We start from the raw sequence: 18,891 nt of genomic DNA on the forward strand, positions 1-18,891 counted from the left end.
TTCTCTGTAACTTAGGTTCTGAAACCCAGGTAACATTCTAGTAAATCTCCTCTGTACTCTCTCTAAATTGTTGCCATCTTTCCTAAAATTCGATGACCAGAGCTGTACACAATACTCCAAATTTGGCCTCACCAATGCCTTGTACAATTTTAACATTGCATCCCAACTCCTATAATCAATGCTCTGATTTAGAAAGGCCAGCATACCAAAAGCTTTCTTCACCACCCTTTCCACATAGGATTCCAGCTTCTGAGAACTATGCACCATTATTCCTAGATCACTCTGTTCTTATATCCTTGAATATTTAATCTCCATTTCTCTCCGCCCTGCAAACATTCTCTGTAGTGTCTACTAACTCATTCCCCTTTGTAGTGATTTGTTCCACAAGTTCACTGACCTTGTTTTAAATGATACGGACTTTCAAATGAAGTGCCCTTACACTCATTGTGCCTTTAAAATCTTATAATCTTCTACTCTTTGGCATGACTTTTCTTCACTCCACTCTTACTTTTCTTTTTATTATCTCATTTTTTTTCTTTATCTTTATTCACTCTTTTCCTTTTCACTTTATCCATACTTCTCCAATCTGTTGAACCCACCCCCACCTACTATTTAGTTTAAAGGCCGATACAGTGCCCTGGTTATGGGATTTGCTAGGATTGAAGTCGCACCACAGTTCAGGTAGATCCCGTCCCATCGGTACACTCCCTCCTTCCCCAATGCTGGTGCCAATTTCTCATGCAGTCAGACACACTTCTCCCAAACCAATCCTTGAGCCACACATCAAATCTTCTTGACCCTATGCCAATTTGCGCGTGGATCTGGTAGTAATGTAGAGATTACCACCTTTTTGTTTCTGCTTTTTAATTTAGTCCCTACCTGCTCAAATTCCCTCAGCAGAACCTCTTTACTCATTCTGCTTGTGTTGTTGGTACCCACATGGACGACAACAACTGGATATTTCCCCTCCCACTGCAATTTCTCTGCAGGTCAGTTAAGATGTCTTGAACCCAGTCACCAGTCAGAAACACAGCTTTCAGGATGTGCTCTCCTCGCAACAGAAAACACTGTCTATTCCCTGGACTATACTATCCCCAATTACCACCACATTTCTCTACTCCGCCCTTCTCTTGAATGGCTCTCTGAACTACTGTGCTGCAATTAGGAGCCTGTAAGGAGTTCAAAAATCTGCCCGTAACCGCATGGGTTTCCCATGGGCGATGCTGTTTCTTCCTACAATCCAATGACATACCAGTTGGTAGGATAATTGGTGATTGTAAATTAAACTGTGATTAGGCTAGCATTAGGTTTATGGTGTCTAGGCCACAAGGGCCTACTCTACACTGTGTCAATCAATAAGCCCGCTGTCATTAATATTGATTTCTCCAACTTCTGGTAATTTGTGTCCCTTGCACTTCTCTCTTTTTCTATTCCCATTCTGGCTCCCACCTTCACCCTTCTCCTCTTCTCAACTGGTCCCACTCCTCTATCTCTTTAATCAATGGTGTCTTCTTTGTTTCAATGGATTCCTCCTCCTTCAGACCTTTAGGTTTAATACATAAACTTCCCAGCTTCTCGCATCATCTCACTCGCTCATTCAGACATCTTTTCACTCGCCTGGCTTCACCTGTGAACTGCCAGCTTGTACTCTCCCCACCTTCTTATTCTGCCTCTTGTGTACCTAACTTCCAGTCCTGCTGAAGTGATTTGGCCCAGAACATTAACTCTTTATTCCCCTCCACAGATGCTGCCTGAGCTGCCGAGATCCTCCAGCATTTTGACTGTGTTGTTCTGGATTTCCAGCATTTACAGAATCTCCAGTCTTTCTGAATAATTGTCCCTTTTCTGTTGCTTAAGGTCTGACAGTCTCTCATTTCTCTGTTGCTTTGTCCCAGGCCGGGAGAGTTCCACAGTGGAACAGTCTGAAGAATATTCTACTGGAGGACAGACCCAAAAAATGTCCTCTGTCCCAGCAGGAGACGGATCCACAGGTACCAATACGCATGTCTCTCTGTGTTCCTTCAGTCTCTCTCACTCTGTGGGGTTGAACCTCCCATGGACCAGTTCACCTACTGGATGTACAGTGCATTGTGGGCAGGTGTGTGAATGATGTTAGGTTCAGAGAGAGTGGGGTGGGAGAAATGTGCAGAGAGGGGTGGAGTGACTGAGAGTGACACAGGAGAGAGTAATGGAGGTGAGGACGGAGAACGGTCACAGCGAAGAAGGGAGGATTGGCTGTGCGGACAGACGTGGTGACTGATGAGGCATCGAAGTGGGATTGGAGTAATTCAGTATGTGGATAGAATGAACTTTGTGAAAACACACGGGAGAGAGCTGGAGTGAAGTGGAATGCTGGAGTTGGAGTAACGCAACGAGTGAAGAGAGAGTGACGACTGTAGGGAGAGTTGGGCAGAGAGATCAGTGAGAGTGATGATGCTACTGGAGGGAAGGAAGGAGAGACTGACAATAGAGTGATGCAGACAGTGAATGCTGAGAGGGGGAGATGTGAGGAGAAGGATTTGAGAGACAAGGGTGGAGGTACTAAAGAGGAAATTGTGTGTATTTCAGAGGACAGGTTTGAGAAGGACAAGGCTCCTATGCCCTGCGTTGAGTTTCTTCCTGATCTAATGTAAAACTTATTTACTAGTATTTATTTATTTATTTAACTTGTTTATTTACCGGTGAGCCTTACGTCCGTGGTGGGAAAGCTGCTGGAAAAGATTCTTAGAGATAGGATCTATAGGCATTTAGAGAATCATGGTTTGATCAGGGACAGTCAGCATGGCTTTGTGAAGAGAAGATCATGTCTAACAAGCCTGATAGAGTTCTTTGAGGAGGTGACCAGGCATATAGATGAGGGTAGTGCAGTGGATGTGATCTACATGGATTTTAGTAAGGCATTTGACAAGGTTCCACACGGTAGGCTTATTCAGAAAGTCAGAAGGCATGGGATCCAGGGAAGTTTGGCCAAGTGGATTCAGAATTGGCTTGCCTGCAGAAGGCAGAGGGTTGTGGTGGAGGGAGTACATTCAGATTGGAGGGTTGTGACTAGTGGTGTCCCAGAAGGATCTGTTCTGGGACCTCTACTTTTTGTGATTTTTATTAACGACCTGGATGTGGGGGTAGAAGGGTGGGTTGGCAAGTTTGCAGACGACACAAAGGTTGGTGATGTTGTAGATAGTGTAGAGGATTGTTAAAGATTGCAGAAAGACATTGATAGGAAGCAGAAGTGGCCTGAGAAGTGGCAGATGGAGTTCAACCCGGAGAAATGTGAGGTGGTACACTTTGGAAGGACAAACTCCAAGGCAGAGTACAAAGTAAATGGAAGGATACTTGGTAGTGTGGAGGAGCAGAGCGATCTGGGGGTATATGTCCACAGATCCCTGAAAGTTGCCTCACTGGTAGATAGGGTAGTTAAGAAAGCGTATGGGGTGTGAGCTTTTGTAAGTCGACCGATAGAGTTTAAGAGACACGATGTAATGATGCAGCTCTATAAAACTCTAGTTAGGCCACACTTGCAGTACTGTGTCCAGTTCTGGTTGCCTCAGTATAGGAAGGATGTGGAAGCATTGGAAAGGGTACAGAGAAGATTTACCAGGATGCTGCCTGGTTTAGAGAGTATGGATTATGATCAGAGATAAAGGGAGCTAGGGCTTTACTCTTTGGAGAGAAGGAGGATGAGAGGAGACATGATAGAGGTGTACAAGATATTAAGAGGAATTGACAGAATGGACAGCCAGTGCCTCTTCCCCAGGGCACCACTGCTCAGAACAAGAGGACGTGGCTTTAAGGTAAGGGGAGGGAAGTTCAACGGGGATATTAGACAAAGGTTTTTCACTCAGAGAGTGGTTGGTGTGTGGAATGCACTGCCTGAGTCAGTGGTGGAGGCAGATACACTAGTGAAGTTTAAGAGACTACTAGACAGGTATATGGAGGAATTTAAGGTGGGGGGTCATATGCAAGGCAGAGTTTGAGGGTTGGCACACCATTGTGGGCCGAAGGGCCTGCATTGTGCTGTACTATTCTATGTTCTATGCTCTATGTTCTACTTTACCTTCCTTTGTATACCTTGTTACAGATTCCCTGTCAGACACAACTTGGGAACCCAAGGGATTGGCAAGCAGAGAGCCCGGTCCAGTTTTGTTCACCACCCAAGGAGGATCTATAAGCTCAGATACAGATTCCCTGTCAGACAGCACTCGGAAACCCCAGGGATCAGTGACAGGAGAGCTTAGTCCAGGTGTCAACACTACCGCAAGAGGGTCTGCGAGCTCAGGTACAGATACACAGTCTACACTACTCGGGAAGCCCTTGAAACAGTGATGGGAGAGCTTGTCCTGGTTTTTCCACTACCACAGGAGAGTCTGTAAGCTCAAGTACAGATTCCGAGTCAGACTCCACTCGGGAACCCCAGGGAACAGCAAATGAGAGCCTGGTCCAGGTTTGACTGTCACTACAGCAGGATCTGTGAGCTTAGGATTTTGTGGATGTGGAAGCAATGAATGGAACAAGCTTTCCTTCCTTCAGTGCTCGATATTCATCTGGGCTTTGTCTGAGGGAAGTGTCTGGTTCTAAAAGTTTAGGGAGGGAGAGTCCCTAAACTCGAATTGGATGAATTTGGTTTCTTTTCAAATGAATGACCTCTTTGTAAACTTGTTGTTCTGGTGGCTACTCATTGTAACTCTATTTCCCATTCCCAGTCTGACATGACTGTCCACAGCCTCCTCCACTGACAGGATGAGACTCCCTCAGGTTGGAGGAGCAACAATGCAGAGAAAAAAGAACATATGAAATAGGATCAGGAACTGGCCATCTGGCCCATCGAGCCTGTTCTGCCATTCATTTAGATCATTGCTGATCTCCACCTACCTGACTTAACCCATAATCCTTATTTCCCCTACATTGCAAAAAACTATCCAGCTTTGTCCTTAATGTGTTTTCTCAGGTAGCCTCTACTTCTGCATTCTTAGGGAATTTCAGTGATTTACCACTCTCTGGGAAACAGAGTTTCTCCTCATCTTCCTCCCACATCTACTTCCCCCGAATCTTGAGGGTAGGTCCCCGAGTTCTCGTCTCATCTACCATTGGAAATATCATTCCAGTCTCCATCTTATCTATCCCTTTCACAATTTTATATGTTTCTACAAGACTTCCTCTCACTCTTCTGTATTTCATCATGTACAGTCACAGACGACTCAATCTCTCCTCATAGTTTAATGGACAGGAGGAGGAGTATAGGAAACTGATACAGGACTTTGTGATATGGTGCAACTCAAACTACCTGCGTCTCAATATCACCAAGACCAAGGAGATGGTGGTGGACTTTAGGAGATCTAGGCCTCATATGGAGCCAGTGATCATTAATGGAGAATGTGTGGAGCAGGTTAAGACCTACAAGTATCTGGGAGTACAGTTAGACGAGAAGCTAGACTGGACTGCCAACACAGATGCCTTGTGCAGGAAGGCACAGAGTCGACTGTACTTCCTAAGAAGGTTGGCGTCATTCAATGTCTGTAGTGAGATGCTGAAGATGTTCTATAGGTCAGTTGTGGAGAGCGCCCTCTTCTTCGTGGTGGCGTGTTGGGGAGGAAGCATTAAGAAGAGGGACGCCTCACGTCTTAATAAGCTGGTAAGGAAGGCGGGCTCTGTCGTGGGCAAAGTACTGGAGAGTTTAACATCGGTAGCTGAGCGAAGGGCGCTGAGTAGGCTACGATCAATTATGGATAACTCTGAACATCCTCTACATAGCACCATCCAGAGACAGAGAAGCAGTTTCAGTGACAGGTTACTATCGATGCAATGCTCCTCAGACAGGATGAAGAGGTCAATACTCCCCAATGCCATTAGGCTTTACAATTCTACCGCCAGGACTTAAGAACTTTTTAAAAGCTATTATTAATGCTTTTTGAGATAGTGATTTAGATGCATATCATATTTTTTACTGAGTTAAGTATTGTATGTAATTAGTTTTGCTACAACAAGTGTATGGGACATTGGAAAAAAAGTTGAATTTCCCCATGGGGATGAATAAAGTATCTATCTATCTATCTAATCCCCTCATCTCTGGAATCAACCTGGTGAACCTCCTCTGCACCACCTCCAAAGCCAGTATCTCCTTCCTCCAGTAATGTTGGCAGAACTGCACACAGTACCCAGGTTTGGCCTCACCACTACCCTGCACAGTTGCAGCATGACCTCCCTGCTCTGAAATTCATTCCTTCTAGCAATGAAGGTCAACTCTCCATTTGCCTTTTTGATAGCCTGCTGCAACTGCAAACCATCCTTTTGTGATCCATGCACAAGCACTCCCAAGTCCCTCTGTACAGCAGCATGCTGCATTTATATAAAAATCTGCTCTTTCATTTTTCCTTCCAACGTGGACATCCATTTGCCAACGTTGTACTCCATCTGACCACCCACTCACTGAACCTGACTCTGTGCAGGCTCACCATATTTTCTGCACAGTTTGCTTTTCTACTCAATTTGGTATCATCAGCAAACTTAGATACACTACAGTCGGTCCCCTCTTGCAGAACGTTAATGTATATCATGAACAGTTGTGGGCCCAGCAACGACCCCTGTAACTCACCACTGATTGCCAACAAGGGCTACACCCATGTATCCCAACTCTCTACTTTCTATTGGTTAACCAATCCTCTATCCATGCTCATATATCACCCCCAACTATATACATCCTTATCTTATGGATAAGTCTATTATGCAGCTCCTTATTGACTGCCTTCTGGAAATCCACGTAAATAACATCCATCTGATTCACTCTATCCCATGCACTTGTTATGTGCTCAAAGAACTCCAGTAAGTTTGTCAAACTGATCCTGCCTTTACTGATTCCGTGCTGCATCTGCCTGATGGATCCATTGCTTTCCAGGTGCTTCGCTATTTCATCTTTAATGATAGCTTCAAGAATTTTCCCAATGACAGATGTTTATAGTTAACTGCCTTTTGCCTATATCCTTTTATGAACAGTGGCGTGACGATTGCTATCTTGCAATCCGCCGGGACCAGGTCAGAGTCCAGAGAATTTTGGTAATATGTCTCCAAAGGCTCCACTATATCTTTTGCCATTTTTTTCAGTACCCTGGGATGCATTCCATCAGGAGCAGGGGACCTATCTATCTTCAGGCCCACAAGTTTGCTCAGCACTATCTCTTTGGTGATAGCAATTGTATTCAGGTCCACACCTCCCACTGCATCCATAACATCACTCATGTCCTCCACCATGAAGACTGACACAAAGTAGTCATTCAATATTTCTGTCATTTCCTCATTACGCAATATCGTTTCCCCCTTATCGTGCTCCAAGGGACCTACGTTCACTTTTACCACACTTTTCCAATTTAGACAATTATAAGTACTTTTACTATCCTTTTTATATTTTATGTTAGTTATTTTCATAATCTAGCTTCCCTTTCTTTATGCCTTGCTTAGTGTTCTTCATTGCTTTTTAAAGTTTTCTGAATTCTCCAGTTTCCACTACTCTTGGAGACTTGCACGAACCTTTAGTTTCATGTCTTCTTTTGGATCCTTTGTTTTCCAAGGCTGGATCTCCCCACCCTTGCACTCCTGGTTTTCAACTGGCATATACTTTTGTTGAGCACTGTGAAAAATATCTTTGAAAGTGTGGTGAACTACATATATCTGCTCCTGTGGCTTCTCCCACTGACTGTGGCTCCTCCCACAGACCCCGGTATAAAGGCGATTGGAGACTGAGCCCGGCCAGTGGTGGTCAATTGCTGCTTGTTCTTTCTTCCAGCCAATAAAAGCCTATATTTCACCTCACGTCTCGGTGAGTTATTGATGGTGCACCAGAAAATCTTCCACTGTTCCTCAACTGTCCCACCATATAGCCTGTGTTCCCAGTCTACACTAGCCAAATCCTCCCTCATCCCACTGCAGTCTCCATTGTTTAGGCATAATAAACAAGGCCTAATTTGATGTACTGGTTTTACATCAGACTATTACACCCTCCATTTGTGTGAGAACTCAGTCATACTGTGAGCAGCATCTCCAAGAGGTTCCCTAACTACAAGATCACTAACTTTACCTGTCTCATTGCACAGTACCAGATCGAAGGTGGCATGTTCCCTTGTAGGTTCAGTAACATGCTGTTCAAGAAAGCTAACCCAGATGCACTCTATGAAGTCTCCTCAAGACTGCCTGAAGCAACGTTATTCACCCAATATTTGGGCAAGTTAAAGTCACCCACAATAACTGCTGTTGCATTCCTACATGCCTCAGATATTCCTCTGTTTATTGTCCGTGCCACTGTAATGTTACTATTTAGTGGCTGAAAGACAACTCCAATCTGATAATTTTCCTTTTACTATTCCTAATCTCTACCCAAATGCATTGAACATTCGGATCCTTAGATTTTATATTGTCTCTCACTATCACCCTGATCTCATCTTTAATTGAGAGTGTTATCCCACCTCCCTTACCTTTCTGCCTATCCTTCCATATTACCTTACATAACCATATAACAATTACAGCACGGAACCAGGCCATCTCGGACCTTCTAGTCCGTGCCGAACGCTTCCTCTCACCTAGTCCCACCGACCTGCACTCAGTGCATAACCCTCCATTCCTTTCCTGTCCATCTTGCTATCCAATTTTTTTTTTTAATGACAATATCGAACCTGCCTCTACCACTTCTACAGGAAGCTCATTCCACACAACTACCACTCGCTGAGTAAAGAATTTCCCCTTCTGTTACCCCTAAACTTTTGCACCGTAACTCTAAATTCATGTCTTGAATCTCCCTTACTCTCAATGGAAAAAGGCTATCCACGTCAACTCTATCTGTCCCCCTCATAATTTTAAATACCTCTATCAAGTCCCCTCTCAACCTTCTATGCTCCAAAGAATAAAGACCTAATTTGTTCAACCTTTCTCTACAACTTAGGTTCTGAAACCCAGGTAACATTCTAGTAAATCTCCTCTGTACTCTCTCTAAGTTGTTGCCATCTTTCCTAAAATTCGATGACCAGAACTGTACACAGTACTCCAAATTTGGCCTGACCAATGCCTTGTACAATTTTAACATTGCATCCCAACTCCTATACTCAATGCTCTGATTTAGAAAGGCCAACATACCAAAAGCTTTCTTCACCACCCTATCCACATAAGATTCCGGCTTCAGAGAACTATGCACCATTATTCGTAGATCACTCTGTTCTTATATCCTTGAATATTTAATCTCCATTTCTCTCTGCCCTGCAACCATTCTCTGTAATGGCTACTAACTCATTCCCCTTTGTAGTGATTTGTTCCACAAGTTCACTGACCTTGTTTTAAATGATACGGACTTTCAAATGAAGTGCCCTTACACAAATTGTGCTTTTAAAATCTTATAATCTTCTACTCTTTGGCATGACTTTTCTTCACTCCACTCTTACTTTTCTTTTTATTATCTCATTTTTTTTCTTTATCTTTATCCACTCTTTTCCTTTTCACTTTATCCATACTTCTCCAATCTGTTGAACCCACCCCCACCTACTATTTAGTTTAAAGGCCGATACAGTGCCCTGGTTATGGGATTTGCTAGGATTGAAGTCGCACCACAGTTCAGGTAGAACCCGTCCCATTGGTACACTCCCTCCTTCCCCAATGCTGGTGCCAATTTCTCATGCAGTCAGACACACTTCTCCCAAACCAATCCTTGAGCCACACATCAAATCTTCTTGACCCTATGCCAATTTGCGCGTGGATCTGGTAGTAATGTAGAGATTACCACCTTTTTGTTTCTGCTTTTTAATTTAGTCCCTACCTGCTCAAATTCCCTCAGCAGAACCTCTTTACTCATTCTGCTTGTGTTGTTGGTACCCACATGGACGACAACAACTGGATATTTCCCCTCCCACTGCAATTTCTCTGCAGGTCAGTTAAGATGTCTTGAACCCAGTCACCAGTCAGAAACACAGCTTTCAGGATGTGCTCTCCTCGCAACAGAAAACACTGTCTATTCCCTGGACTATACTATCCCCAATTACCACCACATTTCTCTACTCCGCCCTTCTCTTGAATGGCTCTCTGAACTACTGTGCTGCAATTAGGAGCCTGTAAGGAGTTGAAAAATCTGCCCGTAACCGCATGGGTTTCCCATGGGCGATGCCGTTTCTTCCTACAATCCAAAGACATACCAGTTGGTAGGATAATTGGTGATTGAAAATTAAACTGTGATTAGGCTAGCATTAGGTTTATGGTGTCTAGGCCACAAGGGCCTACTCTACACTGTGTCAATCAATAAGCCCGCTGTCATTAATATTGATTTCTCCAAATTCTGGTAATTTGTGTCCCTTGCACTTCTCTCTTTTTCTATTCCCATTCTGGCTCCCACCTTCACCCTTCTCCTCTTCTCAACTGGTCCCACTCCTCTATCTCTTTAATCAATGGTGTCTTCTTTGTTTCAATGGATTCCTCCTCCTTCAGACCTTTAGGTTTAATACATAAACTTCCCAGCTTCTCGCATCATCTCACTCGCTCATTCAGTCATCTTTTCACTCGCCTGGCTTCACCTGTGAACTGCCAGCTTGTACTCTCCCCACCTTCTTATTCTGCCTCTTGTGTACCTAACTTCCAGTCCTGCTGAAGTGATTTGGCCCAGAACATTAACTCTTTATTCCCCTCCACAGATGCTGCCTGAGCTGCCGAGATCCTCCAGCATTTTGACTGTGTTGTTCTGGATTTCCAGCATTTACAGAATCTCCTGTCTTTCTGAATAATTGTCCCTTTTCTGTTGCTTAAGGTCTGACAGTCTCTCATTTCTCTGTTGCTTTGTCCCAGGCCGGGAGAGTTCCACAGTGGAACAGTCTGAAGAATATTCTACTGGAGAACAGACCCAAAAAATGTCCTCTGTCCCAGCAGGAGACGGATCCACAGGTACCAAGACGCATGTCTCTCTGTGTTCCTTCAGTCTCTCTCACTCTGTGGGGTTGAACCTCCCATGGACCAGTTCACCTACTGGATGTACAGTGCATTGTGGGCAGGTGTGTGAATGATGTTAGGGTTCAGAGAGAGTGGGGTGGGAGAAATGTGCAGAGAGGGGTGGAGTGACTGAGAGTGACACAGGAGAGAATAATGGAGGTGAGGACGGAGAACGGTCACAGCGAAGAAGGGAGGATTGGCTGTGCGGACAGACGTGGTGACTGATGAGGCATCGAAGTGGGATTGGAGTAATTCATTATGTGGATAGTTAACTGGTCGTCAACTCAGATAGCCAGATTAATCAGGTCGTTTAAACTACCCTGTTCATCATGGACTATGAACTGGTGCTGGACTCTTGAGTTCAATCTGTGCTAGAAGGAGCTGATGAGGGATCTCTTGATCCTTCCTGTCTCCACTGCAAGCATGTGGAATTTAACTGCATAGTTGTTTAGTGACCCACTACCAGGATTTTGTTAGCAGCCACTTGATGCCTACTGGAAGGTCAAAAGCTGTCCTTAACTCAGCTGCAAAATGTGGAAAATGACTGGGCTGCAGGGGAACTGGTTGCCGTAGACCATTGAACAGGTGGAGTGGAGGTCGTTCCAGGAAATTTATCATGTATGCTGTTTTACATGTATCATCACCAAACTGACCAGGCTGAGCTTTGAAAGTCAGCTCGCACTGGGTAATGAATTTCCTGCAGCCATTGGGGTCACCAGTTTATCTGTCTGCTGAAGATATACTCAGTTCTGGTATGGGCAGTGGAGTTGGTTCTAGTTTGGATCCGGGAGTTGGGACTTTAGTGGCCGAGGGTGTTGTGGCAGCAGAAAAGGAGGGTCTGCGGGATGCTGGAAGTGGGACTGACATGGAAAAAGATTCTGTATTGCATTTGTGAGAATGCTAATGGCAGTAAACTGATGCTGTAACCTCATGAACTGCAGCTCTGAGAGCAGAGATCGCTGCCACCTGATTCTGATTGTCTGCGGTGAGCTGCTGAACTGTTACTGCGAGGGATGACACCAGTTCCTCCAGCTGAGACTGGGCTTGTCGAACTGAAGTGATCTGTCGCATTGTTTTTGTCACTTCACCCAACACAGATGCGATCTCCTGTTACTACTCCCCTACCTGGCCAATGAATCTCAATGTCAAGCTCATCTGCTCTCTGTCTGCTAGGTTCATTTTCGTGGTCGAGATTTGCTGTCAAAACATTTGGTGATGGTCAAAGTGAGGAGCGAGAGACACTGAAGGGGGACAAGACTTCACTGTATTTAATGAGAACTGTTGCAGAATTTAATAGAAAAGTAAGACAATAAACACTAACCCAACACAGATGCCTTGTGCAGGAAGGCACAGAGTCGACTGTACTTCCTAAGAAGGTTGGCGTCATTCAATGTCTGTAGTGAGATGCTGAAAATGTTCTATAGGTCAGTTGTGGAGAGCGCCCTCTTCTTTGTGGTGGCGTGTTGGGGAGGAAGCATTAAGAAGAGGGACACCTCACGTCTTAATAAGCTGGTAAGGAAGGCGGGCTCTGTCGTGGGCAAAGTACTGGAGAGTTTAACATCGGTAGCTGAGCGAAGGGCGCTGAGTAGGCTACGGTCAATTATGGATAACTCTGAACATCCTCTACATAGCACCATCCAGAGACAGAGAAGCAGTTTCAGTGACAGGTTACTATCGATGCAATGCTCCTCAGACAGGATGAAGAGGTCAATACTCCCCAATGCCATTAGGCTTTACAATTCTACCTCCAGGACTTAAGAACTTTTTTAAAAGCTATTAATGCTTTTTGAGACGGTGATTTAGATGCATATCATATTTTTTTACTGAGTTAGGTATTGTATGTAATTAGTTTTGCTACAGCAAGTGTATGGGACATTGGAAAAAAGTTGAATTTCCCCATGGGGATGAATAAAGTATCTATCTATCTATCTATCTATCATTAATAAAAACTCTGGAACTGAAAGTTAAATGCCAACACTGCAGCTGGAAAAATAACTAAATACAAAATATATACCACTTCTTTACAGCATCTGTCGAAATGATAGTCCTCTTTCCCAGACAAGAACTAGGGGAAATATGAATTGTATACATTGCTGTACCTTTGGTCAAGTCTCGACAAGACTAGAAAGAAAAGAAGGGAGTAAATGCCTCCATAATTAATTGCCACATCCATGTTACTGAGTGTACTTGCCAAATTTCTTCCATATCTCTTCCCGTGCTGACATATAGACCCTGCAGCAGAGTCTGAGGTGTGACGGTACGTAAACGGATAGAAGGAAATGGGTGAAAAAGTCAAGAGAGAGAGGCATGGGGAAAATGAACAGAGAGCGATGATTGTGTGAAGAGAGTTGGGCAGATAGATCATTGAGAGTGACGTGCTGACCGGGTAGATAAATTTTTCAATCTGCCACCCTGCCCCACCCACAAATTCTTTCCCTTTACTGATCTCCAGTTGGACACAACTTGGAAACCCAATGGAGTAACGATTGGAGGATGTAGTCCAGATTTGACTGCCATGCAGTAGGGTCTGCAAGATCAGCTGTTTGTGGTGGGGATCACTGAATCGAACACAGCATAGATGATTCCTAGGTGTCAAACTGGAGACAGTGACGGACAAATGGGAAAGTGAAGGTTTCACCACAGACCTTGCCTCCCATTCCAAGAACTCATGTCCCAATCTAATAACCTGTTGCATTATTTCAACTCCCCTCCTTCATTACAGACCCAGAGAAATCCACAGGAGAACAGCACAAAGACTTATCGACTGGGGGGTCCACCCAGGAAATAAACTATTCTCTGCTGGGAGAGAGATCCACAGGTACCAAGTCCCTTACCTGTTAGGGTCATTCGATGTTTGTTTTTGTCTTGCTCAATCCCTCACTCTTACTTGCATTCTCCCTCTCCGTTCTCTCTCCCTCTCCATTCTCATTGCACATTCTCCATTCTCTCCAGCACTCTCCAATCTCTCTCATGCAATCTCCATTTTCTGTCTGTTGCACCCTGCATTCTCTCTCCCGCACTGTCCATCCTATCTCTCTCTCGCACGCTTCGTTCCCTCTCTCCCTCACGCTCTCCATTCTCTTTCTCTCCCTCACTCTCTCCGGTCTCTGTCACTCTGTTGCACTCTCTATTCTCTCTTCCGCATTCTCCATTCTCTCTCACGCACTCTCCATTCGGTTGTGCACCGTCCATTCTCTCAAGAGCACTCTCCATTCCCTCGTGCCCTCTCCAGTCACTCTCTCCTGCACTCTCAATTCTCTATCTCACTCCCACTCTCTGCTTTCTCTCTGTCCCCCGCACTCTCCATCCTCTCCCTCTGCCGCGCTCTCCGGCCTCTCTCTCTATCACTCTGCATTCTCTCTCCAGTACTCTGCAGTCTCACTCTCTTGCACACTGTCCATTCATCATCATGCACTCTCTGTTCTCTCTCGTGCTCTCAACGTTCTCTCTCTCACCTGCAGTCTCCATTCTCTCTCCAGCACTTTGCGGTCTCTCTCTCTCGTGCCCTCTCTGTTCTCTTTAAAGCAGTCTCGTTTCTCTCTTGTGTGCTCTCCATTCTCTAATGCACTCTCTCCATTCTCTCTCACGCACTCAACATTCTCTCTCTCTTGTACTCTCCATTCACTCTCTCTCACCTACTCTCCATTCTCTCTCTCCATTCTCTCTCTCCCTTGCACTCTCCAGTCTTTCTCTCTGTCTCACATTCTCCAGTCTCTCTCTCCCCTTTACCCTCTTCACTCTCTCCCTCTCTTGCACTCTGTAGCCTCGCTCTCTCTGTCCCCACTCTCAATTCTCTCTCTCCTGCACTCTCTATATCCCACAGTCCCCATTCTCTCTCTAGCGCTCTGCAGTATCTCTCTCGTGCACTCTCCATTCACTGCTGTGCACACTCTATACTCTCGCGCTCCCAACATTCTCTCTCTCCCGCACTTTCTGTTCTAGCTCTCCTGCACTGTCCATTCTCTCTCTCTCGCACTCTGTTCTCTCTCTCCCTCACACTTTCCATTCTCTCTCTCCCTCACACTTTCCGTTCTCTCTCTCCCTCGCACTCTCAGTTCTTTCTGTGTCCCTCGCACTCTCCGTTTCCTCTGTGTCCCTCTCAGTCTCGGTTCTCTCTGTCTCATCCACACTCTCTGTTTTGTCTCTCTCCCTTGCACTCTCCATTCTTTCTTTTTTCCGCTCTCTCTCTCTCTCCCCTTGCACTCTCCATTCTCTTTCACTCCCTCGGACTCTCTATTCTCACTCTCTTCCTCGCACTATCCATTCTGACTCTTCTCCCTCGCACTCTCTATTCTCTTTCGCTCCTGCATTCTCCATTCTCTCTCTCTCCTGTGCTCTTTGTTCTCTCCCACTAATGGACTCTCCATTCGCTCTCTCTATCTCTCCCTTGCACACTCCTTTCTGTTTCACAATCGCTGCATTCTCTCTCGCACACTCAACATTCGCTCTCTCCTGTGCTCTCCTTTCTCTCCCTCTTACAGACTCTCCATTCACTCTCTCTCTCTCTCTCCCTTGCTATCCCCATTCCCTGTCTCTCCCTCACTCTCCATTCTCTCTCTCCCTCGCACACTCCATTCCCTCTCTCTCATTCACACTCTCCATTCTCACTTGCACTCTCTGCATTCTCTCTGGTGTACTCTCTTTCTCGTGCATTCTCCATTTTCTCTCTCTCCTGTGCTCTCCTTTCTCTCTGTCCCTGGCACACTCTATTCTCAATCTCTCCCTTACACTATCCAATCTCACAAAACTCCCTCACACTCTCCATTTTCACTTTCTGTCCTGCACTCTCCATTTTCTCTCTCTCCGGCACTCTCCTTTCTGTCCTTCTTCAGGACTCTCCATTCTCTCTCTCCCACGCAATCTCCATTCCCTCTGTCTCACTCTCACTCTCCATTCTCTCTCTCCCTCGCACACTCCATTCCCCCTCTCTCACTCACACTCTCCATTGTCTCTCACACTCTCTGCATTCTCACTCATGCACACAACATTCGCTTTCTTTCCTGTACTCTCCATTCTCTCTCTCTCAACTATGCTCCATTCACTCTCTCCCTCGCACTCTGCACTCTCTCTCCTGTGCACTCTGCAGCCTCTCTCTCTGTGTTCATCACACTCTCCAGTCTCGCTCTGTCCCTTGCATTCTCTATTCTCTCTCTACCACACTTCCCGTTCTTTCTCTCTCCCTCGCACTCTTTGTTCCCCCTTTCCCTCACACTCTCAGTTCTCTCTGTGTCCCTCACACTCTCAGATCTCTCTCGTTCCCTCTCCATTCACCATCACACTCTCTGTTCTCTCCCTCACTCTCCATTCTCTCTCTCCCTCACTGTCCATTCTCTCTCTCCCTCACACTTTCAGTTCTCTGTGTCTCTTGCAGTCTGCATTCTCTATGTGTCCCTCACACTCTCAGTTCTCTCTCATTCCCTCTCCATTCTCTCTCTGTCTTGCGCACTCTCCATTCACCATCACACACTCTCCATTCTCTCTCACGCTCTCAACCTCTCTCCTGAAATCTCTATTCTCTCTCTCTCTCGCACTTCCCATTCTCTGTTGCGCCATCCCCATTCTCTCTCGTGCACTCTCCATTCTCTCTCGTGCTCTCTCCATTCCCTCTCATGTACTCTCCATTCAATCTCATGCACTCCATTGGCTCTCACAGCATCTCAATTCTTTCTCTCTCCCTCTCACTCTCCATTCTCTCTCTCTCCCTCGCACACTCTATTCTCACTCTCTCCCTTGCACTATCCATTCTCACAAAACTCCCTTGCACTCTCCATTTCACTTTCTCTCCCACACTCTCCATTTTCTCTCTCTCCTGCGCTCTCCTTTCTCTCCTTGACAGGGACTCTCCATTCACTCTCTCTTGTGCACTCTCCATTCTCTCTCCCATACACCATCCATTCCCTCTGTCTCACTCTCACTCTCCATTCTCTCTCCCTCACACACTCCATTCCCTCTCTCTCACTCACACTCTCCATTGTCTCTCGCACTCTCTGCATTCTCACTCGCACACACAACATTCTTTCTCATGTATTCTCCATTCTCTCTCTCCCTCACACTCTCCATTCTCTCCCTGACTCCCTCACACTCTCCATTCTCTCCCTGACTCCCTCACACTCTCAGTTCTCTCTCTCTCCCTCACACTCCTGGTTCTCTCTTTACCTTGCACTCTCCATTCTCTCTCTCCCTCACACTCTCTGTTCTCTCTCCCTCCCGCACTCACTGTTGTTTCTGTCTATTCCATTCTCTCTTGCACACTCTCAATTCTCTCGCGCATTCTCCAATCAGTCATACACTCCCCATTTGTTCCCGCACTCTCCATTCTCTCTCTCCTGCAGTCTCCCTTATCACTCTCTCCCGAACTCTCCATTCTCTGTCTCCAGCACCCTCTACTCTCTCACTCGTGCACTTGCCACTCTCTCTCTCCTGTACTCTCCATTCTCTCTTGCACACTCACACTTTCTCTCTCACACTCTCTGCTTCACACAGAATCTCTTCTGACACACTCGTCACCTGCTCCTCAGGACATGCCCTGCTCTCATCGTGCATCTTTGTGTATGTGTGTATACATACGTACACTACTGCCGTAAAACCAACACAAGTTACAACATATTCAGGTGATATCAAACCTGATGCTGAAGGGAATCTCTGGCTGTGGTGTGATGGATGTGGTAGGGGGAAGTATGATTGAGGAGTAGTGATTGAGGCTGATTAAGTGGGAGGGGGGAGGTAATTCCTGATGTCTGGCATGGCCTGAATGCAGAGAGATGAAGTGAATGACTGAGGGAGGATTGTAGCCAGTTGGGTGAAAGTGCCTGTTTCCATGATGTGCTACTCCGTGGGTCTGTTCACATGTGATCATGTTTTCATTTCTCAGAAACATATGACTCCGAATAACAGGAGCTCTAAAGGCCATGTACTGCTCTGATCTGATGTGGATGTCATTCTCCCTCATTCTCTGGCCCTCATCACTATCTGTGCACATTCTCTGCCTCCGTCTCCCTCTCCCTGTGCACCTCGTTTTCTCACACTCCCCTACCTGTGGCTTAAGGAAAAATGACATACGGTAGATATTTAATGATTGCGGCTGGGAGAGAAGGAATCAGGTGTTAGAGAGGGACGGAGAAAGTATCGAAGGGACAGAGATGTGGGAGCACATCCTGTGAGCAGCACTTGACCTGACAGTGACACCATGTTGACACTGGGCTGTTTTGTTCAGGAGAAGAGGACGGGTGGATTGACGTGCAGGTGACAGCGAGTGGAGACATGAGTGAGGAAGAAGTGCGGGAAGCCATTCGAAACAAGGTGAGAGTGAACTGAACGGGATGGGGTAGAAGGAGGGTGGAACATGGGGACAAATATCCTCTCCTTCCCTTCCCCTTGTCACCTTCCCCTCCTCCTCCCAGTCCCTCATTTCTCTATCACCCTCTCAATTTTCTCTCCTCTCATCCCCCTCTTTCCTCTTAGCTCCCTCCCTCTCCATCACACCTCTGCCTACTGTCTCGATGCTCCTCTCCTCCCATCACTCCAGCAACTTCTCCTTCCTCAGCAATCATTCATCTTTCCTCCTCTCTGGCCGCAGCTCCGGGAGATGTTCGATGATCCGGATCCTCAGATCGAGCTTGTGCAGTGCACGTCGGAGCCTCCGGAGGAGTGAGGGAGTGATCCCTCAACGAGTGAAGGAGTCTGCAGTTCCATCTCCCTGACGTTTTACACCCTCTCCCTTACTCCAGCCTGCCTTTAGACAAGTATACGGCTCATAGAGGGTTAATCCTAGGAGAGCCTGAGATGTTGCTACACTCTGCTGATTCCCCAGTGTGCCGCAGCCTGCGAGCTTTTAGTTGGTCACTTTGTGAAGTTCGATCCCACCAGAAGCCTAGAACTGAGAGTGAGCACACAGACCGGGCCTGTTCCAGGATGAGCAGATCTCCCGAATGATGAGATTAATCACAG

General features: G+C 46.0%; 1 protein-coding gene across 1 annotated transcript in view; it reads left to right on the forward strand.

The window, feature by feature from the left end:
• Positions 1-18,609, forward strand: part of LOC140721878 (uncharacterized) — a 139,393-nt gene extending 120,784 nt beyond the window's left edge. Inside the window, exons 32-36 of the mRNA XM_073036704.1 lie at positions 1,896-1,991; positions 4,079-4,276; positions 13,667-13,762; positions 18,158-18,243; positions 18,521-18,609. Of these exons, the coding sequence (XP_072892805.1) occupies positions 1,896-1,991; positions 4,079-4,276; positions 13,667-13,762; positions 18,158-18,243; positions 18,521-18,595 (551 nt within the window). The 3' untranslated portion in view covers positions 18,596-18,609. The remainder of the gene's footprint in view (positions 1-1,895; positions 1,992-4,078; positions 4,277-13,666; positions 13,763-18,157; positions 18,244-18,520) is intronic.
• The last annotated feature ends 282 nt before the right edge of the window (positions 18,610-18,891 follow it).

The sequence above is a fragment of the Hemitrygon akajei genome, unplaced genomic scaffold, assembly GCF_048418815.1.
Source record: "Hemitrygon akajei unplaced genomic scaffold, sHemAka1.3 Scf000063, whole genome shotgun sequence".
Taxonomy (NCBI): domain Eukaryota; kingdom Metazoa; phylum Chordata; class Chondrichthyes; order Myliobatiformes; family Dasyatidae; genus Hemitrygon; species Hemitrygon akajei.